The 19,858-nt window shown below is 45.1% G+C and overlaps 2 protein-coding genes and 1 long non-coding RNA gene across 4 annotated transcripts; 1 reads left to right on the top strand and 2 right to left on the bottom strand.

Moving 5' to 3' along the window:
• Window positions 1–652: 652 nt before the first annotated feature.
• Window positions 653–2,729, bottom strand: LOC310754796. The gene is made up of 2 exons (XR_014544026.1): window positions 2,642–2,729; window positions 653–1,509 (listed from the first exon to the last, which is right to left on the bottom strand). It is a non-coding gene; the product is annotated as an uncharacterized lncRNA (long non-coding RNA).
• Window positions 2,677–8,147, top strand: HSPA5 (heat shock protein family A (Hsp70) member 5). Its single transcript, XM_083596977.1, has 8 exons — window positions 2,677–2,812; window positions 4,026–4,257; window positions 4,608–4,745; window positions 5,301–5,413; window positions 5,507–5,897; window positions 6,400–6,637; window positions 6,828–6,995; window positions 7,271–8,147. The coding sequence occupies exons 1-8, from the start codon at window positions 2,694–2,696 to the stop codon at window positions 7,834–7,836; spliced, it is 1,965 nt and encodes a 654-aa protein (XP_083453103.1). The 5' UTR covers window positions 2,677–2,693; the 3' UTR covers window positions 7,837–8,147.
• Window positions 8,148–9,278: 1,131 nt separating this feature from the next.
• On the bottom strand, window positions 9,279–17,525 carry RABEPK (Rab9 effector protein with kelch motifs). Of its 2 annotated transcripts, XM_083597062.1 has the most exons (8): window positions 17,218–17,525; window positions 15,041–15,172; window positions 14,771–14,931; window positions 13,164–13,316; window positions 12,038–12,199; window positions 11,644–11,793; window positions 10,821–10,970; window positions 9,279–9,557 (listed from the first exon to the last, which is right to left on the bottom strand). In XM_083597062.1, the coding sequence occupies exons 2-8, from the start codon at window positions 15,070–15,072 to the stop codon at window positions 9,310–9,312; spliced, it is 1,056 nt and encodes a 351-aa protein (XP_083453188.1). In that variant the 5' UTR covers window positions 15,073–15,172; window positions 17,218–17,525; the 3' UTR covers window positions 9,279–9,309. The 2 variants fall into 2 exon arrangements, with proteins under 2 accessions (XP_083453188.1, XP_083453187.1); XM_083597061.1 differs by lacking the exon at window positions 15,041–15,172.
• Window positions 17,526–19,858: the final 2,333 nt, after the last annotated feature.

Raw genomic sequence — 19,858 nt, 5'->3', positions numbered from 1 at the left:
TTCTGCAGTTTCCAGCAACTGGAATTAAGAACTAGAGGCAGAGAATGCCTATCACGGCCAGTAGCCATGGATAGCCTTTTCCTCCATGAAACTAATACTCTTACTTCTTCCAATTAAGGGCATGCTGACTATACTTTCTCTCTCTCTTCCTTCTGGTGTTGTGTTCTGTACATAGAATGCTTAGTGTTAAGGTTTAGTCTTAAGTTTATAAGTTTTTGTAAGTGCTGCAACTGGATTTTTATGGACTGTGCCAATCCTGAATGTACAGTATTTGGACTTGTGACCATTATGCTCATTTCCCTTCAGCACAAGTAAAGCTGTACTGGATAAAATATTGCCTCTGGTCTATTTTTGGAAACTCTGCTACTACGAGTTTAAGTTTTTAAGTTTTTCCTTCACACGTACAACATAAATGTATCACCTCTTCCTGGCCTTTTCCCTAATCAGAAAGTCCCAAATACTGCAACTGTTGCTGGAGGCCTCCCAATCACTGTTGATTGCGGAACCTGAATCTACAATCACGTGGCTGGATCCCACCAAAAAACAGCAGCAGTCTGTTGGTGTACCCTCACATTACAAGGGGATGGTGCTAGTATTGTTGTAGGGCAAATCTGCTGTCTCACTAGTACCATTAACTACCCGTGAATCGGGCTGAAGAAAGAGTCTGTATTTAGGCTCCTCATTTTCTCCTACATGGAAAGAACTGTGTTATGACACCATATAACACAGTATGTCTGCTTAATTATATACTCCATATTTTGTCTGGGAAACTCAAGGGATGAAAACGAGGTTCCAACGTTTTACCCTCACAATAACCCTGTGAGGTAGGCTAGGCTGAAGCAGAATGACAGGTCTATCCTCGGCCAGTTAGCTGCGTGGCCTACAGAATATAGCAGGCCAGCATCTCCCCGAGTCCTAGTCTGACACTTTAACCGGCGCAAAGCAGCCTTCAGTACTGCCTGCGGAGACATTGTGGCAGCCATAGGCACAGCAACCCATGCCTTTTTCTGCCCCCGCCTATAACAGGCTGCTAGGCCTCGTAACCATAGAAACTTCCAGAAAGAGCCAACCCTTCCTGCCTAGAGATTTTTCATCATGACGCCCAATTCCAGCCAATGAGCTCGCTCCGCTTGGCTCATGCAGCAGCCCTTGATTGGACTGCAACACCGGTAGGACGGCCCAATGAGGCTCGAGGACGCCGAGAGGAAAGAGAAGGGGTGGGGAGGGAAAGCGACACAACCAAGCCTGACGGAGCGGTGCGCGACGGGGGCCTGACGTCACAAACGGAGCGGACCTATCGGCTCCGGCCAGCTTGGTGGCAAGCGACCAATCGGGAGGCTCCAGCGAGAGAAAATGGGCCAATAGTACGACTCCACGCAAGGCCACGGGAAGATATATAAGAGCCGCGGGGGACATCTGGGCCAGACCGTGATCTTTGAGTGAGAAAATCACAACTCAGATCGTTGCGTTCGTCGGATAGAGCGTGAGGCGACCGCGAGGTCCTGTTACCTAATACAGGTAAGGCTCGGGGTGGCCTAGTGCTTCAGCGGAGGAGGAGGCGGGGGCCAGGGCCTAACGAGAAGGGGAGGGCGGCATCTCCAAATCTATCGGGCCTTGTGGGGTCCCCCTTGCCCTCAAAATGCCACTTCGTTCTCAGTTATCCAGGTTCCCATTGAGAAAAATCCTATTGCGGCTCACGGTCCAAAGCGCGCCATTTTTATTCCCATTTCCTGCCAGTTCCATATTCCCTTGGTCGTGATGGGGTGGCGATTGCAATGGTTACAGTATTTGGCATGCATGAATGAATAAAAGGGGTTAATATCGCAGAATAGGAACAGAGGTTTGTGCGGGGTATTCTTTTTCGTTCCCCTTGCTCCTTATCGGGGAGAGGGGATTTATGCAAAAAGCAGGACTTGCTAGACGTCTCTGTATGGTGTTTGTTTTGTATATTGATAACCTTTACCGGTTTGGGGTAAATAGTAACGGCTGGGTTTCTGGTGGTGAGTACAGCGACTACTCCCTTCTCCCACTTTTTACGATGGTTTTCTTATGAGAATGGGTGAAGGCAAAACAGCTGTGGTTGTAGTGAACAATGTTAATTATTTGATTTGAGGCTGCTACTCGTTTTACAATGGTTCCGTATACCAAAATTGGGAGGGGGGAGCAGGCTATCTCTAGCACTGGATTACCAATTTACTCTTTGCCTTTAATGTTGGGATTGTCTGAACTAAAGTTAAGAGGTTGGTAGCCCTTTTTTGATGTGTTACGTTTTGCAGCTTTTACACACTGCCTTTCCACATGATTTTTCTCAATGAATGTCTGTAGAATTTAGCACAGTGTGTGGGTTCACATTCATGTTTAAGTATCATGACAACTACATATTTTCTTAACCCCTTGGCTGCCTTTTCCTCGAACAGAAAAGTTTCCTTTGTATAGGATTTAGGGTGTTTTCTTTGAGCTGCCTTCATGTTTGCAGGCTGTGGGTCTTGGTAGCCTCTAGTCCTGATTGGCCCGCCCAGCCTTTGCTAATGATATGTGGGACCAGTAATGCTTACTCTGTAAATCTGCCCCCATTTCTGTTAAATGGGCATCATGGTATTGTCTTTTTGCTCATAGTATTGCCACTGATGATTGATTTTACTTATTACAGGGTTTTTTTCTCCCTGATTGTGAATACTTGGTACAAGGGCAAAATGAAGTATGCGCTTGTCTGCCTGTTGCTCATTGGCAGTGTATTTGCTGCTGATGACGACGACAAAAAGGAAGATGTGGGGACTGTGGTTGGCATTGATCTGGGAACCACATATTCCTGGTAAGTAAAAGAAGGGTGCCTATTTGATTGAGTGGCTTCTGGGTGTCTTGAATAGGTTATGGCCACTGCACCAAAATATGGCCAAGATTTGATGCAGTGTTGTGAACCGTCATTCTGCACTAGTGTATCCAAATTAATTGTACTGTACTACTATTTTAATGCACTTGGTACAAGTGAGGGGAGTAACAATATGATAGCTATTCAGCTCAAACTATTTTGATTCAGTGTACAGTGGTGCCCCACAAGACGAAAAACCCGCTAGACGAAAGGGTTTTCCATTTTGGAGGCGCTTCGCAAAACGAATTTCCCTATGGGCTTCCTTCGCAAGACGAAAGCCCATAGGGAAATCTCCAGGACAGCGGGGAAGCGCAGCGCGTCTTCCCCACTGTCCTCGGACCTCCTCCGAAGGCTGGCGGTGGGGCGGAGAGACCTCCTCCCACCGGCAGCCTTTGGAAGGCTGCTCCGAAGGCTGGCGGTGGGGCGGAGAGACCTCCTCCCGCCGCCAGCCTTCGGAAGGCTCCTCCGAAGGCTGGCGGTGGGGCGGAGAGACCTTCTCCCCGCGCCAGCCTTCGGATGGCTGTCCTGAAGACTTGCGGTGGGAGGAGGGTTTTCCTTCCCACCGCCAACATTCAGAATGCTGTTCTGAATGTTGGCGGTGGGGAGGAAAAACCCTCCTCCCACCGCAAGCCCCGGGAACAGAGGAGCCTTCCCCTCTGTTCCCGAACCTGTCCTGAAGGCTTGCGGTGGGGAGAAAAGCCCTTCTCCGCACCGCCAGCCTGGCAAGCGGTCTCCATAGGAACGCATTAATTGATTTTCAATGCATTCCTATGGGAAACCGTGCTTCGCAAGAAGAAAAAACTTGCGGAACGAATTAATTTCGTCTTGCGAGGCACCACTGTAGTCTTACAGCTAAAAGCTTGAGTACTGGCCAGAAACATTAGTATTAACCTGTTTAGCCCAGAGGATACAACTAGCTTACTTGTTGCACCTCTTCACAGGTCTCAGATTTTTGGCTTGATGTGCTTGATTTTCCCCTGTTTGCTGTTGGTTTTATGTGAATTCTGGGGTTTTTTTTTGTTGGTGTTCATTTTTTCTTGGTTGTGTTAATGCATTTTAATGTACTGTATCTTAGGTGTATTATATTTTGTGAACCACCCAGAAGGTTTTAAATAATACATATATTTTAAAAAGTAACTTCCATTGTCTTTTACAGTGTTGGTGTTTTCAAGAATGGGCGTGTGGAGATAATTGCTAATGACCAGGGTAACAGAATCACACCCTCCTATGTGGCCTTCACACCAGAGGGGGAACGTCTTATAGGTGATGCAGCAAAGAACCAGCTGACTTCAAACCCTGAGAATACTGTATTTGATGCCAAACGCCTCATTGGTAGAACATGGAATGATCCTTCTGTGCAGCAGGATATAAAATATCTACCTTTCAAGGTACTCATTTTGTGCCTTTTATGTTATGGTATATATAAAGTACATTGAACACCTTTTGGTGTGAAATTTGAACCCAGCGTGTCCCCAATCATAGCACTGTCTTAGAGACACTAGGTTACTAAGCAATGTATGAAGTGTTTTTCCAGTCCACACAACTTATGGCACTGCTTTCACTCTGCTTAAGATACCAGCATCCAAGCATGGGTCATTCTGCATCTGGCAACCCGATGGGCAGGTTGTTTGGTCCTGCCACTTCTTCAATGGAACCTCTTTAAGTCCACCACAATATTAATATTGTAGATGGTGTGCTTTTGGTTTGTAACCATGTCCACTTGTACTTGTCTTTACAGGTCATTGAAAAGAAGTCGAAGCCCCATATTCAGGTTGATATTGGAGGTGGCCAAATGAAGACCTTTGCCCCAGAAGAAATTTCAGCAATGGTTCTGACTAAAATGAAGGAGACTGCTGAGGCCTACTTGGGAAAGAAGGTAAGATGATGTTTCCGCTGGAGCACACAAGCAAAAAGAATAGGCACTGAGGGGAGCCTTCGTGAATCTACCATGTATGGAGATTGGCCAGTGGTTGGTCTAATCTTTTACTGCTTACTCTAGTTAGCAGCAGGTCTCGATGCCTTTCTGGTCTAGAGATCATTCTAAACTGGCTTGAACATGTAATATTCTACTTACAATGTAAGTGCTCTGCCACTGAGCTTTGATGCCTCCTAACAGGCCTGGCTGCCTGCTTTTTTGGTTCCCCAGGACATAAAATGGATGGGGGTGGTAGAATTGTTCTCCAAGCTGAGAAGGCCAATCTGTAGCCTTCTGGATGTGTTTTAATTCCAATTTCCAATATCCCTGACAGTTGACAATGCTGGATGGGGCTGATGAGAGCCCTGCAGCATCTAGAGGGCAACAGGCAATCCACTCCTCTAAATAGTCTTGAAAGGTGCATTCTAGACAATCGGGCTCCCCACCCCCCAAAAAACCCCTTTATTAGATGTTAATTTGGAAATGGCAATCAGAATTACTCTCATTCTTCTCTAGGTCACCCATGCTGTTGTCACTGTGCCAGCTTACTTCAACGATGCCCAGCGTCAGGCTACAAAGGATGCTGGTACTATTGCAGGGCTGAATGTCATGAGAATAATCAATGAGCCGTAAGTAGGGTTTTAATAGTCTTCTGCCAGTATTTGGAGTTTGTGTGGGCTTTTCTCACATTTACCAAACTAACAAGTTGCTCTTTCTTACAGGACTGCTGCTGCTATTGCTTATGGCCTAGACAAGAGGGAGGGCGAGAAGAACATCCTTGTCTTTGACTTGGGTGGTGGAACCTTTGATGTCTCCCTCCTCACAATTGATAATGGTGTCTTTGAAGTTGTGGCAACCAATGGAGACACTCACCTGGGTGGGGAAGACTTTGACCAGCGTGTAATGGAACACTTCATCAAGCTCTACAAGAAGAAAACTGGAAAGGATGTTCGGAAGGACAACAGAGCTGTTCAGAAGCTTCGTCGAGAAGTTGAAAAGGCCAAAAGAGCGCTTTCTTCTCAACACCAATCTAGAATTGAGATTGAATCCTTCTTTGAAGGAGAAGACTTCTCTGAAACCTTGACAAGAGCAAAATTTGAAGAACTGAACATGGTAGGTATCTTTAATTTTAAAATAGGTTGTTTCTAATAAAATGGCTCTACTATTTGGAGCAATTGCTGTTCACAAAACATAAAATTGGGAGAGAAGTAAGATTATAGTAACGTAATAACATGTAGTACATGCGCGTCATGGGAAAAATAAGGTGGTGCCCTCCTGTGTGAAACTCCCAAGTTATAAGGGAAAAATAAGGTGGTGCCACTCCCAAGACACTCTGCTGGTCAAACTGCACCAACAGCAGAGAATAAATTGGTTCCCCAATGGCTTGAGTCAAAATTGCTTGCCCTCTAAAAGATAGCAATGACTGATCTTTGTAGATTCTCCTGTTAAAGAAAAATGAGATATTAAGAGTAGGCCCATCTGATCTCAAATAGCATCATACATGGGCATCTTGGGGGGGCGGTGTATCTGATAATTTGGTGACTGTATCATCTTGTGGCCTTTTTCTGTGATTGCCTTTCCACATCAATTAAGTGATTTTAAATTCTGCTTGTAGGATCTCTTCCGTTCCACCATGAAACCTGTCCAGAAAGTCCTAGAGGATGCAGACCTAAAGAAGTCTGACATTGATGAAATTGTGCTTGTTGGTGGCTCTACTCGCATCCCCAAGATACAGCAGCTTGTGAAAGAATTTTTCAATGGCAAGGAACCCTCTCGTGGAATCAATCCTGATGAAGCTGTAGCTTATGGTGCTGCTGTGCAGGCTGGTGTACTCTCTGGGGATCAAGATACTGGTAAGTCTGAGTGACTTAAATGTTGCATGAGGTGTTGGGCAGAGTAGCCTGTACAAGTGAAAAGCTTCCAGTCAGCCTCATAACTGTTTGGAATGGAAGATCTTTGTCTTTGCTGGCTGTCAAGTTTGTCACTACAGCTAGATAAATTATGGTGATGCTTCATCGCTTATAACCTACTTTTCATTCTTAGGGGATCTGGTGCTGCTTGACGTGTGTCCTCTGACCTTGGGCATTGAGACTGTTGGTGGAGTAATGACCAAACTTATCCCAAGGAACACTGTTGTCCCCACCAAGAAATCACAGATCTTCTCCACAGCTTCAGATAACCAGCCAACTGTGACAATTAAGGTTTATGAAGGTAAGTGGTCGACCAACATCATTTGGTTTGGAAACTTTTAGAGTTTTTTGTCTTCTGGGCAGTAAAGAGTAAAAGGTGACTCCAACACAGCTTAATTTTGCAATGCATGTTTCCACATTTGTGAGGTTCCTTAACATGCTTTGAGTATCACTAGCTGTTGATTATTAATAGACACACAAGTGAGATGCCTTTAAAAAAATGATAATCTTGTACTTGCATGATTACCAGAGTATAATCTGAGTGATTTCATGTGAAATGAAATTTTCCCCCTGTAGGAGAACGTCCTCTTACAAAGGATAATCATCTCTTGGGAACTTTCGATCTGACTGGAATCCCTCCTGCTCCCCGTGGCGTCCCTCAGATTGAAGTTACCTTTGAAATAGATGTGAACGGAATCCTTCGTGTTACGGCTGAGGACAAGGGCACAGGCAACAAAAATAAGATCACCATCACCAATGACCAGAATCGTCTTACTCCAGAAGAAATTGAGAGGATGGTCAATGATGCAGAGAAGTTTGCTGAGGAAGACAAAAAGCTGAAAGAGCGGATTGATGCTAGGAATGAGCTGGAAAGTTATGCCTACTCACTGAAAAATCAGATTGGAGATAAGGAGAAGCTCGGTGGCAAGTTGTCATCTGAAGACAAAGAAACAATAGAGAAGGCTGTAGAGGAAAAGATTGAGTGGCTAGAGAGTCACCAAGATAGTGACATCGAGGAATTCAAAGCCCAAAAGAAGGAACTGGAAGAGGTGGTGCAACCAATTGTGGGCAAGTTGTATGGTAGCGCAGGTCCACCCCCTACCGAGGAAGAAGCAGCAGGAGGAGACAAGGATGAATTGTAGACATCAATTTCCTAGATGTTGATGCTGTAAATATTGGACTTTGAACTTTTGTTTAAACTATTTGAACTCTAGATTTGGAATGTGATCTGAATCTTCACATTGGGTGGAGTTGGAAATGCTAGCCCAAAAGTGGCTGTATACTGCTTTTCATTAGCAGTTGATAAATGTCCAGCAGGGGGGTGGGTAACCTGACACGGGGAGCGGGTGAAGTATTGAAACCATTCTATTTAACAAGTTGGGTTGTGTGTGTTATGTGGAGAACTTTTCTACCCTCCACAAGTGACAACAATAAATTTGTTACTTACACTGGATCTGGGTCTATTTGATCTTTGTAACACAAATGCTTATAGGAACTAAGAACATACCAGGACCAGAGCTATAGTTCTGTCTGCATGCTTCTTGGTCTGACCCCCTCAGACACCACCTTCCTCAGAGCAGAATACAATTGGACGAAGAATTATTCCCATGCATGTCTGCTAGGTGGTAGTAGGCCATTGGGTGATGACTTGGCGTATGTGGACAAGCCACAGAAACATTAGAATCAGAATTGTACAGTTGCAAGATGCCCTCAGGGTCATCTAGTGGTCCTTAATGTTTACATTTTTTGTTTTTAGATGAAAAGTGATGTGTAAATGAGTAAGTATGCATTATTGTGCCAGGTCAGAATACCTCAAGCTGGATCTCTGAATAATTTAAGGAATTTCAGGCCCAGAAATATACAAGAGAGAAGCTAAGGGCTGGACCAAGCACACAAGGGAGATGATTTTGGACAACTTAATCCCTAGCTTTATCAGCTGCTCAACTCTGCAGTTTGTTTGCTTGATCACACAAGAAGCAGCCCATCTACTATTTTAGTTAACCATAACTAACTCTGAGAGCCATGATGTGTTGCTTATTTAATTTTCAAGCTGTCTGGCTCTTTAATCAACATAAGCTAATGCAATGAAACCACTTGGCCAATAACCTGTGTTAATTACAATCTGCTACCCATTGTTGGCAAAAGCTGTGTGCCCTTAGGAGTTAATGGTACTTTCCTATCTGTACTGAACTGTTTCAGTGCAGTAAATCTGTTATATGGGAAATTGTCCAATCCTGAACCCTCAAGCACTAATTCTTATTAGCTTCTTCTTACACATCCTGATTCATCCCATTGTTGGCAAGAGAGCACCATTTGGGGTTCAGTGCCTGTAGAAACTACACATTTCATTTTCTGAGGGTCTTATTTCACTTCCATGGTAGTAATATGAAGCAGTCAACCACCCAAATTTGATTAAAGGAGGGCAACTCACTTGTATTTTATTAAACACTCCCCTTCCTTTCCCAGCCATTCCAGCCACTGGACACGCTGAAACTTTCAAGAGGCAGAAATATGCGCACACACTTAATTTGTAGTCCTCCGGCACAAAATGTGGATTGTCTTGCATTTCATGGAGGGAGGCAGATTTAGATTATTAAACATTTATTTAAAACATTTTACTTAAGAAGAGTTACAGCACTGTCTTTGTAGATTTCCCCTTTAATATCCATTCCACCAAACACTAAGCACAAGTGTTCATCTGGGCAGCCTTGAGATAGATTGTCTCCGTTAGAGCCTCCAGCTCCTTCCTTCCTGTTGCTGTCCTCACTGGAAGACACTTTCCATGGAACCACACACATAGACTGGTCCAGACGAGCAGAAGGCACAGGAGTTTTAAACTCCAACTTTGTCCAATGTCCCTTTTCTGCAGATAAAAATAAATAGAAAACTATGCAAAAAGGGGGGGGGGGAATCTTGTAAATTAAAACATTATTTGTCAATCTTGAAGAGAGCTGGAAAATTAGACCTGAAGCTTCTACAGGGGGTGGAAATATTGGGGATCTCTTTTACCTCTTAACATTTTAAGTGACATACATGTGAATAGTGACGGCTGCCAGCTGTATGGTTTTAAAAGCAGCAAAGAAAGATTTTTGGAGGATATGGGAAACCAGTTGTTTGGAATCAAAAAGGGGAGACTGCAGTTTCGCACAATTCCTGCTTGCAGGCTCCTGACTGAGAACAGTATGTGGGGCTATTTAGACCAGAAGGGCTCTTGTGGGTGTTATGGAACACTGAAACACTGAGCGGCTCTTAGGCACCTTTCAAACTATTCCTATCTAGACCAAGAGTAAGAAACTCATGGCCTGCCAGATGCTGTTGGATTCCTAACTTCCATCAGCTCCAACCGGCATGGCCAAGGGCGAGGGTTCAGCAACATATTGCAGAGCCACAAGTTCAGATGGGTTGGGTAAAAATAATAAATTTCGTACTATTATTCCTGATCTAGCCCACTGCTGCCTAACACTGAGAGCAGCTCCTCAAGGTTTCCACTAGTGAGATAGGAGAGAGAGAAGCCCCTTTCCCATCACCTGCTGCAAAAGATGCTTTTAACTGGAGAATATTTGGGATTAAACCTGGGACCTTTCTGCATGCAAAACACCTCTTTCACTGAGCTATAGATGCTTTTGATAAACATGAAGCTGCCTTATTCCATATCAGATTTCTTTTGCACACGGAGCCCAGGTGTGCTTACTCTGAATTGACCACAACTTTCCAGGGTTGCAAGCAAATCTGTTTCAATATCCCTTGTTCCCTGATGCTCCTCCTCCATCTTGTTAAAAATTGCAGACTCAAGGGACTGAGCCTGGGACCTTTTTCATGCAACAGGTGAGCACGACCTCCGATCTACTACTCCCACTCCCTTTAGTATGTGGTGACAGTGTTTATAATCGGGGGCGGGGGGGGGGGTCACACTGCATAATCAGAGGCCACATAAGCACTCTCTGTTTGGATTACAGCTCCCATCAGCTTCAGCCACTACTAGCTTCAGATAAGGTTGTCATGTGGGGAGGTTACATGGCTGGGGCTGCCATCTCAAAATTGCTGGCAATGGCACATACACAAAGAGGACTCCCCAGTATAATGTTTCCAATGGAAGCTAAGCAAAGATATCATAAGAAACACCCACCTATGTGATATTTATACATTGTGTCCAGTGCTCCTGTTGGGTCCATTCCACCAAATATATACAAATGGCCCTGAAACACAACTGCTGAGTGGGCTGCCCGCCCTGCTGGTACAGATCCAGTAGCTGACAGGGTCTCCCACTTCATTTCAGCTGCAAGCACATTAAACCAATCCACATCAGTGCTCATCAGGTGCAAAGCTTAAGCAAATTGAGCTTGAAACACACATAAGAGGGCTGCATGCACATTCAGCGATTCTGCAACAGGAAAATGAATTTGGTAAAGAGTTTGGGACAGTTACTTCAGTGTTAAGTTTCTAGCTGTTAATGACAGCAAAGATTGGGGGCGGTGGCTTAAACAGATGGGAAATGCCTGTAAAATAGGAATCAAAGGAAGGCTAAATGGTATTTAGAATTTATTTTCCACATTAATGTCTGCCTTTCCATAAAGGAACTTATGGCAGCATACACGGTTATCCTCCCCTTTCCTCCCTTGTATCCTCACAACCCTGCACAGTAGGTTAGACTGAGAGATTATGCCTAACCTAAGGTCACCCAGAGAGATCTGTGTGGGGATCTGATTCCTCGTCTTCCTGGATCATGTCAAACACTACCCACTACCCCATACTACCTCTTAAGGCTGTACCACAATTCTGTAGTAACACAGCCTGCAGGTTACTACAGTACCGGTATTTCCCACATTCTTAGCCTTTAAGGTTTTATAATGTGTGGCTTCTAAAAGCTAAAGATCTATGGGTTGTTTTTTTAAGGCAAGGTGGGAAGATAAGAATCCCTTTCCACAAAGTTTGCACCACTGAGTACTTACTTGTATCAAAGCAGAAGAGATCATCAAAAAAGGTATCACCAGCCAATCCGCCATGTATGTAGAGCCTGTTCTCGACAGCCACCACGGCATGGCCATGTCGAGGAGCAGGAGGGTCGCCCCGAACTTCTGGTTGCAGCCATGTCAGAGTGGCTACAAGTGGCAAGAGAGAAATGTATTAAGATGAAGCAACAGCTACCTCAAGGGCCTTGCTCCCTGCTTCCCACACACAGGGTTAAAAGGCCTACATTAGTCATGTTTATCCATTTCAACGGGTTTTCTCTAAGTAGGACTAACAGGATTCAACTCCTACTTTGCTCCATCTGCTGCCAGGCCCAGGGGAATCAGCTAAACATTTGGTTTGGGAAATATCTGCACAGGAGCAGAGGAAGCTTACCAGAGTCAAAGATGTGAAGCTGCTGGTCTTTGACTGGATCCACCCCTTTATCACCTCCTCCAAATACATATAAACGGTCCCCAATCACTGCTGAGGATGTATGATAAGTCCGAGGGGATGGTGGAGTGCCGCTCACCTTAGGGCTCATCCACGTTCCAGCTTCTAACATGGAAAACAAAAATATTTGTAAGCTAAGCTACAATATTGAAAAATTGGGGATTGCACACAAGTAAGTTATAGGCACAGAAAATGAGGGTGGGTGCAAATTACATGTCACATGTGGAAGAAAGAAATGGAATTCCTAGTCCCTTTGGTTATCAGGCAAGTGCTTAAATGCAAGGCTAATTTAATGGTACTTTGATTCAAAGGAATGTCAAAGAGAAACTAAAACTTGAAACTACTGAACTGTAGTTCCTCAAGAGATTTAGTGCTGTAAGTTAGGGACTGAATTGAAACATTTTGCGGGTTTTAAATCAAATTACATGTGCCAGTTTGCTGACCAACGGCTTGGATGTTAGGATGTTATAAACAACTATTTTGTGTGTATGTCAATGGCCACTGTTAAAACACAATTATCACCAGCTCTACATATTACTTCCTTCTGATCTCACAATTCCACCTTCTGAGCCACCAGTGCAGTAACTCAGGATAATACTTCATACATCTAAAGAAGCCAGACTGTAGTGTGCATAGGCTGATGCCATAATAAATTTATTAGATATAGACGGTGACACAAGACACTGTTGTTTTTGCTGCAGTACAATAACCCAGCTACCACTCTGAAATAAGTTTTATTGTTATTTTCATCATCTAACAGATAGGCAGTGTGGTGTAGTGGTAAGATTGTTGGACTAAGTCCTGAGAAACTAGGCTTCAACCCCCTGACTAAGGCCAAGTGAACTTGGACCAATCACTCTCTCCTAGCTTAACCTACCTCAATGGGTTGTTGTAAGGATAACCATTCTCAGGAGAGCTATATTTGCTGCTCTGAGCTCCTTGGTGGGATAGTGGGATGCAAATATTGGATATGAATAAATTTAGAAACTGGACAGCTGCATGTTTGAAATCTTAAAAAAAAAAATACTCCAAGAAGAAATAAAATGAAAAGGAAAGAACTAATACTCACGGAGGTCCAGAACTTGCACACAATTCCTGTTCCCAGTTTCACTGGCTCCTCCAAACACCCAGAGGCTCGTGGGCCAGCTTGTGGGAATGAAGGTGGCATGCTCATACCGCGGCAAGAGACCCCGCCAGGCAGGTGCCGTCCAGCAGTGTGCATCTGGGAGCCAGAAAGACACGTAAGAGCTGGTAGTGGGATCAGGCCAAAGGGGGCTCATCTAGTCCAGCATCCTGTTCTCACAGCAGTGCCTGATTTCGGGCAGTGTAGGTGCTTTCCATACATAGGGCACCAAAAAAGGGAGAGCCAAATTCAGATGGTCCATTTCGGTGTGCCAAATTTTGTCATAACTCAGCGCACCTTATTACCAAAGATTACCAAAGTGTGCCCCTGCTCAGGGGCCAGCCAGATGCCCCAATGAAAAGCCCACAAGCAGGACCTAAAAGCAGCAGTACTCTCTGCAATTGCTATCAGGTAAAGGGTGGGACGCGGGTGGCGCTGTGGGTTAAACCACAGAGCCTAGAACTTGCCGATCAGAAGGTCGGCGGTTCGAATCCCCGCGACGGGGTGAGCTCCCGTTGCTTGGTCCCTGCTCCTGCCAACCTAGCAGTTCGAAAGCACGTCAAAGTGCAAGTAGATAAATAGGTACCGCTCCGGCGGGAAGGTAAACGGCGTTTCCGTGCGCTGCTCTGGTTCGCTAGAAGTGGCTTAGTCATGCTGGTCACATGACCTGGAAGCTGTACGCCGGCTCCCTCGGCCAATAAAGTGAGATGAGCACTGCAACCCCAGATTCGGTCACGACTGGACCTAATGGTCAGGGGTCCCTTTACCTTTACCTAAAGGGTAGATGGGCAGGACTTTCCCAAAATGGCCTAGTGGGCCAAATGGAGTGGACTGGTGAGCCAAGTTTGGCCCCTATGGCAATGGCACCATCAGGGCAGAGCTTTTTGGAAGAAGTCCAGGGCACCAAAATGCCACAGGGCTCCTTTGAGTGTCGAGACCCTGCAGCCACCCCCTCGTTGGAAAATAACTCACACAAGGACACAGATATTAAGTTTATGTTATTGGGCAAATTTGGCCACAACGTTATTGAATTACAGAATGTGAGAGGTATTGGCTTAGGCATTGATGGGACCTGACTATATCTGACTCCTGCCCGCTGTGCAGGAAGTCCAGTAAGGGTAAACCACCAGTAGGGGGAGCCCTGTCCATGCAAGAGGAAGTCCTCCGGCTCACTCCTCAGTTTAAACTGTCCCCGGCCACACCCCACCGGCCAGCGGATTGGCTGGCCGGGCTCTGACGTGGCCGGGATCCCCCCAGGCACAACGGGAGACAAAGTCCCCTGCCCCCGGTGGGGAGTGGGTGGCCACACGCTCCACCGTAACTCCTCCCCACTGGGAAGTGGAGCAGATTTACCACATTTGGAAACCTGGTGAAGAAATACAGATCGTCATCTAAAGAAGGAGAAAGAACCCCATGAATCCAGGGTCTAAAATTACTGCATTGCAGCCATGAGGACCAGGAACTTGTTTTTTTTTTACAAACAAAAAACAAAAGCAGTTTGCTTGAGAAGCTGAATTGCTTCCTTCCTGCTCTAATGACACTCTAGCCCTTACCAAGATCCATGACGTAGGAGTCGGCAAAACTGCCACTCGGGTCTGCTCCCCCAACAAGGATGACTTTCCCTTTCCTGCTGCCTGGCTCTGCAGGAGGTAGGTACAAGGAGTTCTGCCCCACACGGGCACAGGGACTGTCCCCAGGTAGGAGAAGGGCATACCTGGCATGGAGAAATAAGCAAAAGGGATCTCAGCAAGGCTGCTGTTCCATGTGGAGCAGAAGATGAAGTGTGTCTCTTTAAGCCTGCAGTGCTATCTATGAACACTTACCCAGGAGTAAACACCACCGAACAAACATGCATAAATGGTGTAGCAGCTACTAGGATGAGCGGGGAACCAGGGTAACCCTGGGCTATGAACTCAGTCAGAGAGTGTCAGGGAAGTCACTCTCAGCCTCTCCATCTACAACATGGGGATAAAACAAGGCTGGGTAACCTTGCTGGGCTGTTCTATGGATTATTGAGGGCGTATGTGCAAAATTCTGTGAATACCCCAATCTTATTATTCATACAAGAGTGAAACAAACTGTTGCAGTATGGACTCTGCCAGACAGCCTCTCTTCCAGGATACTCCATTCCACCACCAAATTTTCTCTTCCCTGCTTCTCAGAAGCCAGTCATTATTCCTTGCTCAGTGTGTACATTTCACCCTAAGTGAGCTGTTTTGCCCTCTCTGGGTCCAATCACTCCCCCACCAAAAAAAGTTAGTTTTAAACTTTTGAAAAACTTCAAGCTCTTCCAAGCCTGTTGTGGGTGGGGCTGTTTTACCTACATGAGATCACATACCAGAAGATGCTATGCAGCGTTTGCCAAATGGATGCCCTCCAGGTATTTGGGACTACAACTCCCATCAGCTCCAGCCAACAGGGTTGTTGTCATCCAGAAGATCTGAAATGCACCTTCTTGGCAAAGACTGTCTTCTCTCTGTCCCATCAACACCAGAAGCCCATTAGGTGGTGAGAGGAGAGAGAGCCCCTTCTGTGGCTGCTCCCCTAGATAGGATTCCCTCACAAGAGAGGTTAGATGAGCTCCCTCCTTGTTATCCTTCCACCAGCAGGCTAAGGCCTTCCTGTTCAGACAGGCCTTTGGGAACTTAAGGTACAGGCGATGCTGACTACTGGGCTGCTGTCAAGACAAACAGGATTTCAATTACTGGTTCCAAATGTGTTCTGATGTATTTTAAACTATTGTTCCTAACTAGTTTGTTTTTATTACTTTGTACTTTATAATGCTGCTTCAAAACCTTGAATCCCAACTTGGGAGAAAGCTGGGATATAAATATAATAGGCAAACGAATAAACAATACACAGTAATATACAGGATAGCATCCTCACCCCCTGGTACACCAGATTTCTGCAACATGATGTACAGTCATGTTCTTTTGAGGATAACGAGAATTGTTCTTTAAACCATCTGGAGGGCACCAGGGTTGGGGGAGGTTGATGTGCACAACATTTTTAAAATTTAGTTTTTAACTGAGGTTTGCATATTTCAAAAGAAAGAGCCACAACACAATCATAAGGTAATACTACCAATAAATAAATTACCAAAGTCGCCACCCCCTACAGCGATAAACAAGATCCATACCCCACACTACAATTCAAAATGTACAGTAAGTGTGGTGTTAGAGTGTTGGACTAGGGGTCTGGGAAACAAAAATCCAAGTCTGCACTTAGCCATGACGCTCACTGGGTGTCCTAGAGTCAGCCCCTTCACTCTCAGCCTAACCTACCTCACAGGGTTGTTTTGAGCATAAAGCGGGAAGAAAGAGAACTATAAGGGCTACCATGAGCAGCTTTGAATAAAAGATGGGCTATAAAATAAACATGGCAATACAATTAATATAAAAACCTGTCAAAAGCAGCATTAGAACATTGTAGGTGTTGTATTCCCCTTTTTATTGGATTTTTTTACAAAACACAATACTGTAATTCTTTCTTTAAGTATTTACTTATGTATTTTCATTAGTACAGTAATGCAAGAATTCTCACTGATGCGTGCAGACCATTTGACAGGGCTGCAGGAGATCAGGGCCCTGCCTCGCGGAGCCTACGGTCTAAAATTCAACCTAGGAAAGCAACAGCAGAAATGAATGGCGCGCAAGAAATCCGCTATAAAATCGGAGGCAGGAGTAAATATCGGAGGCAGAATCTTGTAAAGGAAGGGCTATTATTAATTTAAGCCTCTGGCCGCAAGCAGAGTTTGACTGCATATTGCACGTCATCTTCCGCAAGTTAATACTCCCTTTGAAAGGCTATTCCCCTCTGCTGGAGGGCACAGGAGAGAGAACTCCCTGATCGATGGCTACCCCTTCCAGGTAGGCTGAAGCGGATCCAGGGGGCCCATGCCTCAGTTCAGAACCGACCTCCCCGCACCCTGTTTCTCTTTGCACGTCAACTCCCTCAAATTGCATCCCACGTGCACTGATGCCCCGCCTCGAGAACGCACCAGTTGCCTTCCTCCGGGTTTCCTCCAGGCTTCAGCTCCAGCAGCGCCGTCCGCGAGCCCGGCTCCGGCCCCATGGATGCAGGCCGAGGGAGAGGAGTGAGATAAAAAAAAAACCGACGCCCCGCCCCCGGGTCCGTTGCTAGACGACCAGCAGCTCCGCCCTCAGCGTGGCTACTGTGCAAGCGGACAGCGCTTCACGGTAAAACCACCCCGCCGCTGCACACTTTTAAATTGCATATTCTTTCTCCTCAGTTCATTCTAAGGTGCAGCATACTTTTCTCCCCGCTTATTTTTTTTTTAAAGAAAGAGGGCCACGTGAGAGCGTTTCTGAGCATGTGCCGATCTCTTCCCATTTCATCACACAAGCCTTTACTTCCTCTTGCTTCAGATATGTGGGATTGCTGGTGGCCAGGCTGCTATTAATATGTTTATAAGGTGTATCATGTATATTTATATAAAATATTTCTTATTTATATCTGTTTATTTAAAATGCCTTACAAGGAGTTGCATCCAACTGAGAGCAGGCCTACTGAAATCAATGGGCCTGTCCATTAATTACAATGGGTCTATGCTCTGTGTATAGCTAACATTAGATACAGACCAACATTTTTTACCTGCCCTCCACCATGTGGTCCCCATGTGGGTTACACAACAACTGCTTAATAAATATAAAATTACAACAAAAACAACAGAATTCCAGACAAAAGCAGCACAAATACAGATTAATCCAAAGAGAGGAGTCAACTACAGTGGTACCTCGGGTTAAGAACTTAATTTGTTCTGGAGGTCCGTTCTTAACCTGAAACTGTTCTTAACCTGAAGCACCACTTTAGCTAATGGGGCCTCCCGCTGCTGCTGCTGCGCTGCTCCCCTGCAATTTCTGTTCTCCTGAAGCAAAGTTCTTAACCTGAGGTAATATTTCTGGGTTAGCGGAGTCTGTAACCTGAAGCGTCTGTAACCTGAAGCGTCTGTAACCCGAGGTACCAGTGTAAAAGATACTTTAATGACTGCAGTTTCTGGATGAAACATGAGGGAAGCCCCATATAGAGTGCATTGTAGTTATCTGGTCTTGACAGAATTGGTTGACAGCTCTCAGGATCTATTGGGTTACAAATGATTTGTGGCACATCAGCCACCATCCCTTGTTTAAAAATATTTGTTTCTTTCATCCAGTTAAGTCCTCTTTGCTGCAGTCTAGGAAAAGCCTCACTTTTTCCTCTCAGCACCTATAAGTTAGTTTAGCCCATCCTCAGATATGATTAATCTGTGGCATAGCCAGTTCTGGAACACTGCACTTACAAAAAGAAATAACAAAAAAGATTAGAAGAATAGGAACACCAGTTGCCAAGAACAGTTTTATTTCATATTTTATTCTTTGGCGATCACTCGTAGCCGAGTAAGATTGTTTTCCATGAACATGATTTTAACAGTGAGTCCGTAAGTGACTATGGAGGCCAATTCTGGATCCACACATCCTTCCACAGTGGGGACATAGGTTTCTGGGCGGGAGTTGATCACAGTGAGGGTTTGCCAAGCATTCCTTCCTCTTAGCACATTTCTCCCTTTCATCCTGAGTCTGAGTCTCTTCAAAGCCCATGACACCTTTGGTAAAGGCTGTTCTCCAATTGCAGCACTTGCAGGCTAGTGTTTCCCAGTTGTTGGTGTCTATACTACATTTTTAAAGATTTGCCTTGAGAGAGTCTTTAAAACTTTTTTGTTGACCACCAGCATTCCTCTTTCCATTTTAAAGTTCAGAATAGAGTAGTTGCTTTGGAAGACGATAATCAGGCATCAGAACAACATGAGCTGTCCAACGAAGTTGATGCTGAAGAATCATTGCTTCGGCACTGGTGCTCTTTGCTTCTTCCACTACACTGGCATTAGTTCACCTGTCTCCCCAAGTGATGTGCAGTTCATCCCCGGACACATGGTTGATGGAATCTTTCAAGGAGTTGGAGATGGCGTTTCTAAGTGGTCCATGTTTCACAAGCATACAGTAAGGTTGGTAGTACAGTAGCTTTGTAAACAAGCATTTTGGTTTCCCTGCAAATTTCCTGGTCCTCAAACACTGCACTTCAATTGGTAGAAAGCTGGACTCGCAGAGCTCAAGTGATGCTGGATTTCGGCATCTATGTTGGCTCTTGTAAGGGATAACTGCCCATATACACCCCAGAGAAAACATGACTGGAACCTGCTCACAACACACATGTAACCCTGTGGAGGTTATTACCTGGTGTAAACTGCATTTTATGTACAATATTCATACATGCACACAAACACATACATACTGCAGATCTCATTTAACTAATGTACTAGGCACATTTTTATATTGGACTGATGAAATGTGAATCAACCTTTAGATGAATTTGCGTGTGTGTCTCCTGTATTGTGTTCTTGTATTCTGGCTCCCAGCCTCTTAAGCGAGATGAGCACGCAACCCCAGAGTCGGTCATGACTGGCCCGTACGGGCAGGGGTACCTTTACCTTTTATTCTGGTTTTTTATAAATATAACAAAGAATTGCTGGGTGGGGGAGGTAAACAAAGGCAAAAGAGCACCGTCTGACACCCACTTTACATCCCGACCTCCCTGTGGCGTTGAGCTATAGGTTTTGCGCCAGACTACGAATCCCAGAATGCAAT

This window comes from Podarcis filfolensis, assembly GCF_964270895.1.
Source record: "Podarcis filfolensis genome assembly, chromosome: Z".
NCBI lineage: Eukaryota > Metazoa > Chordata > Lepidosauria > Squamata > Lacertidae > Podarcis > Podarcis filfolensis.
The sequence above is the reverse complement of the archived record's forward strand: the minus strand, read 5'-3'. Positions and strand labels throughout refer to the sequence as shown.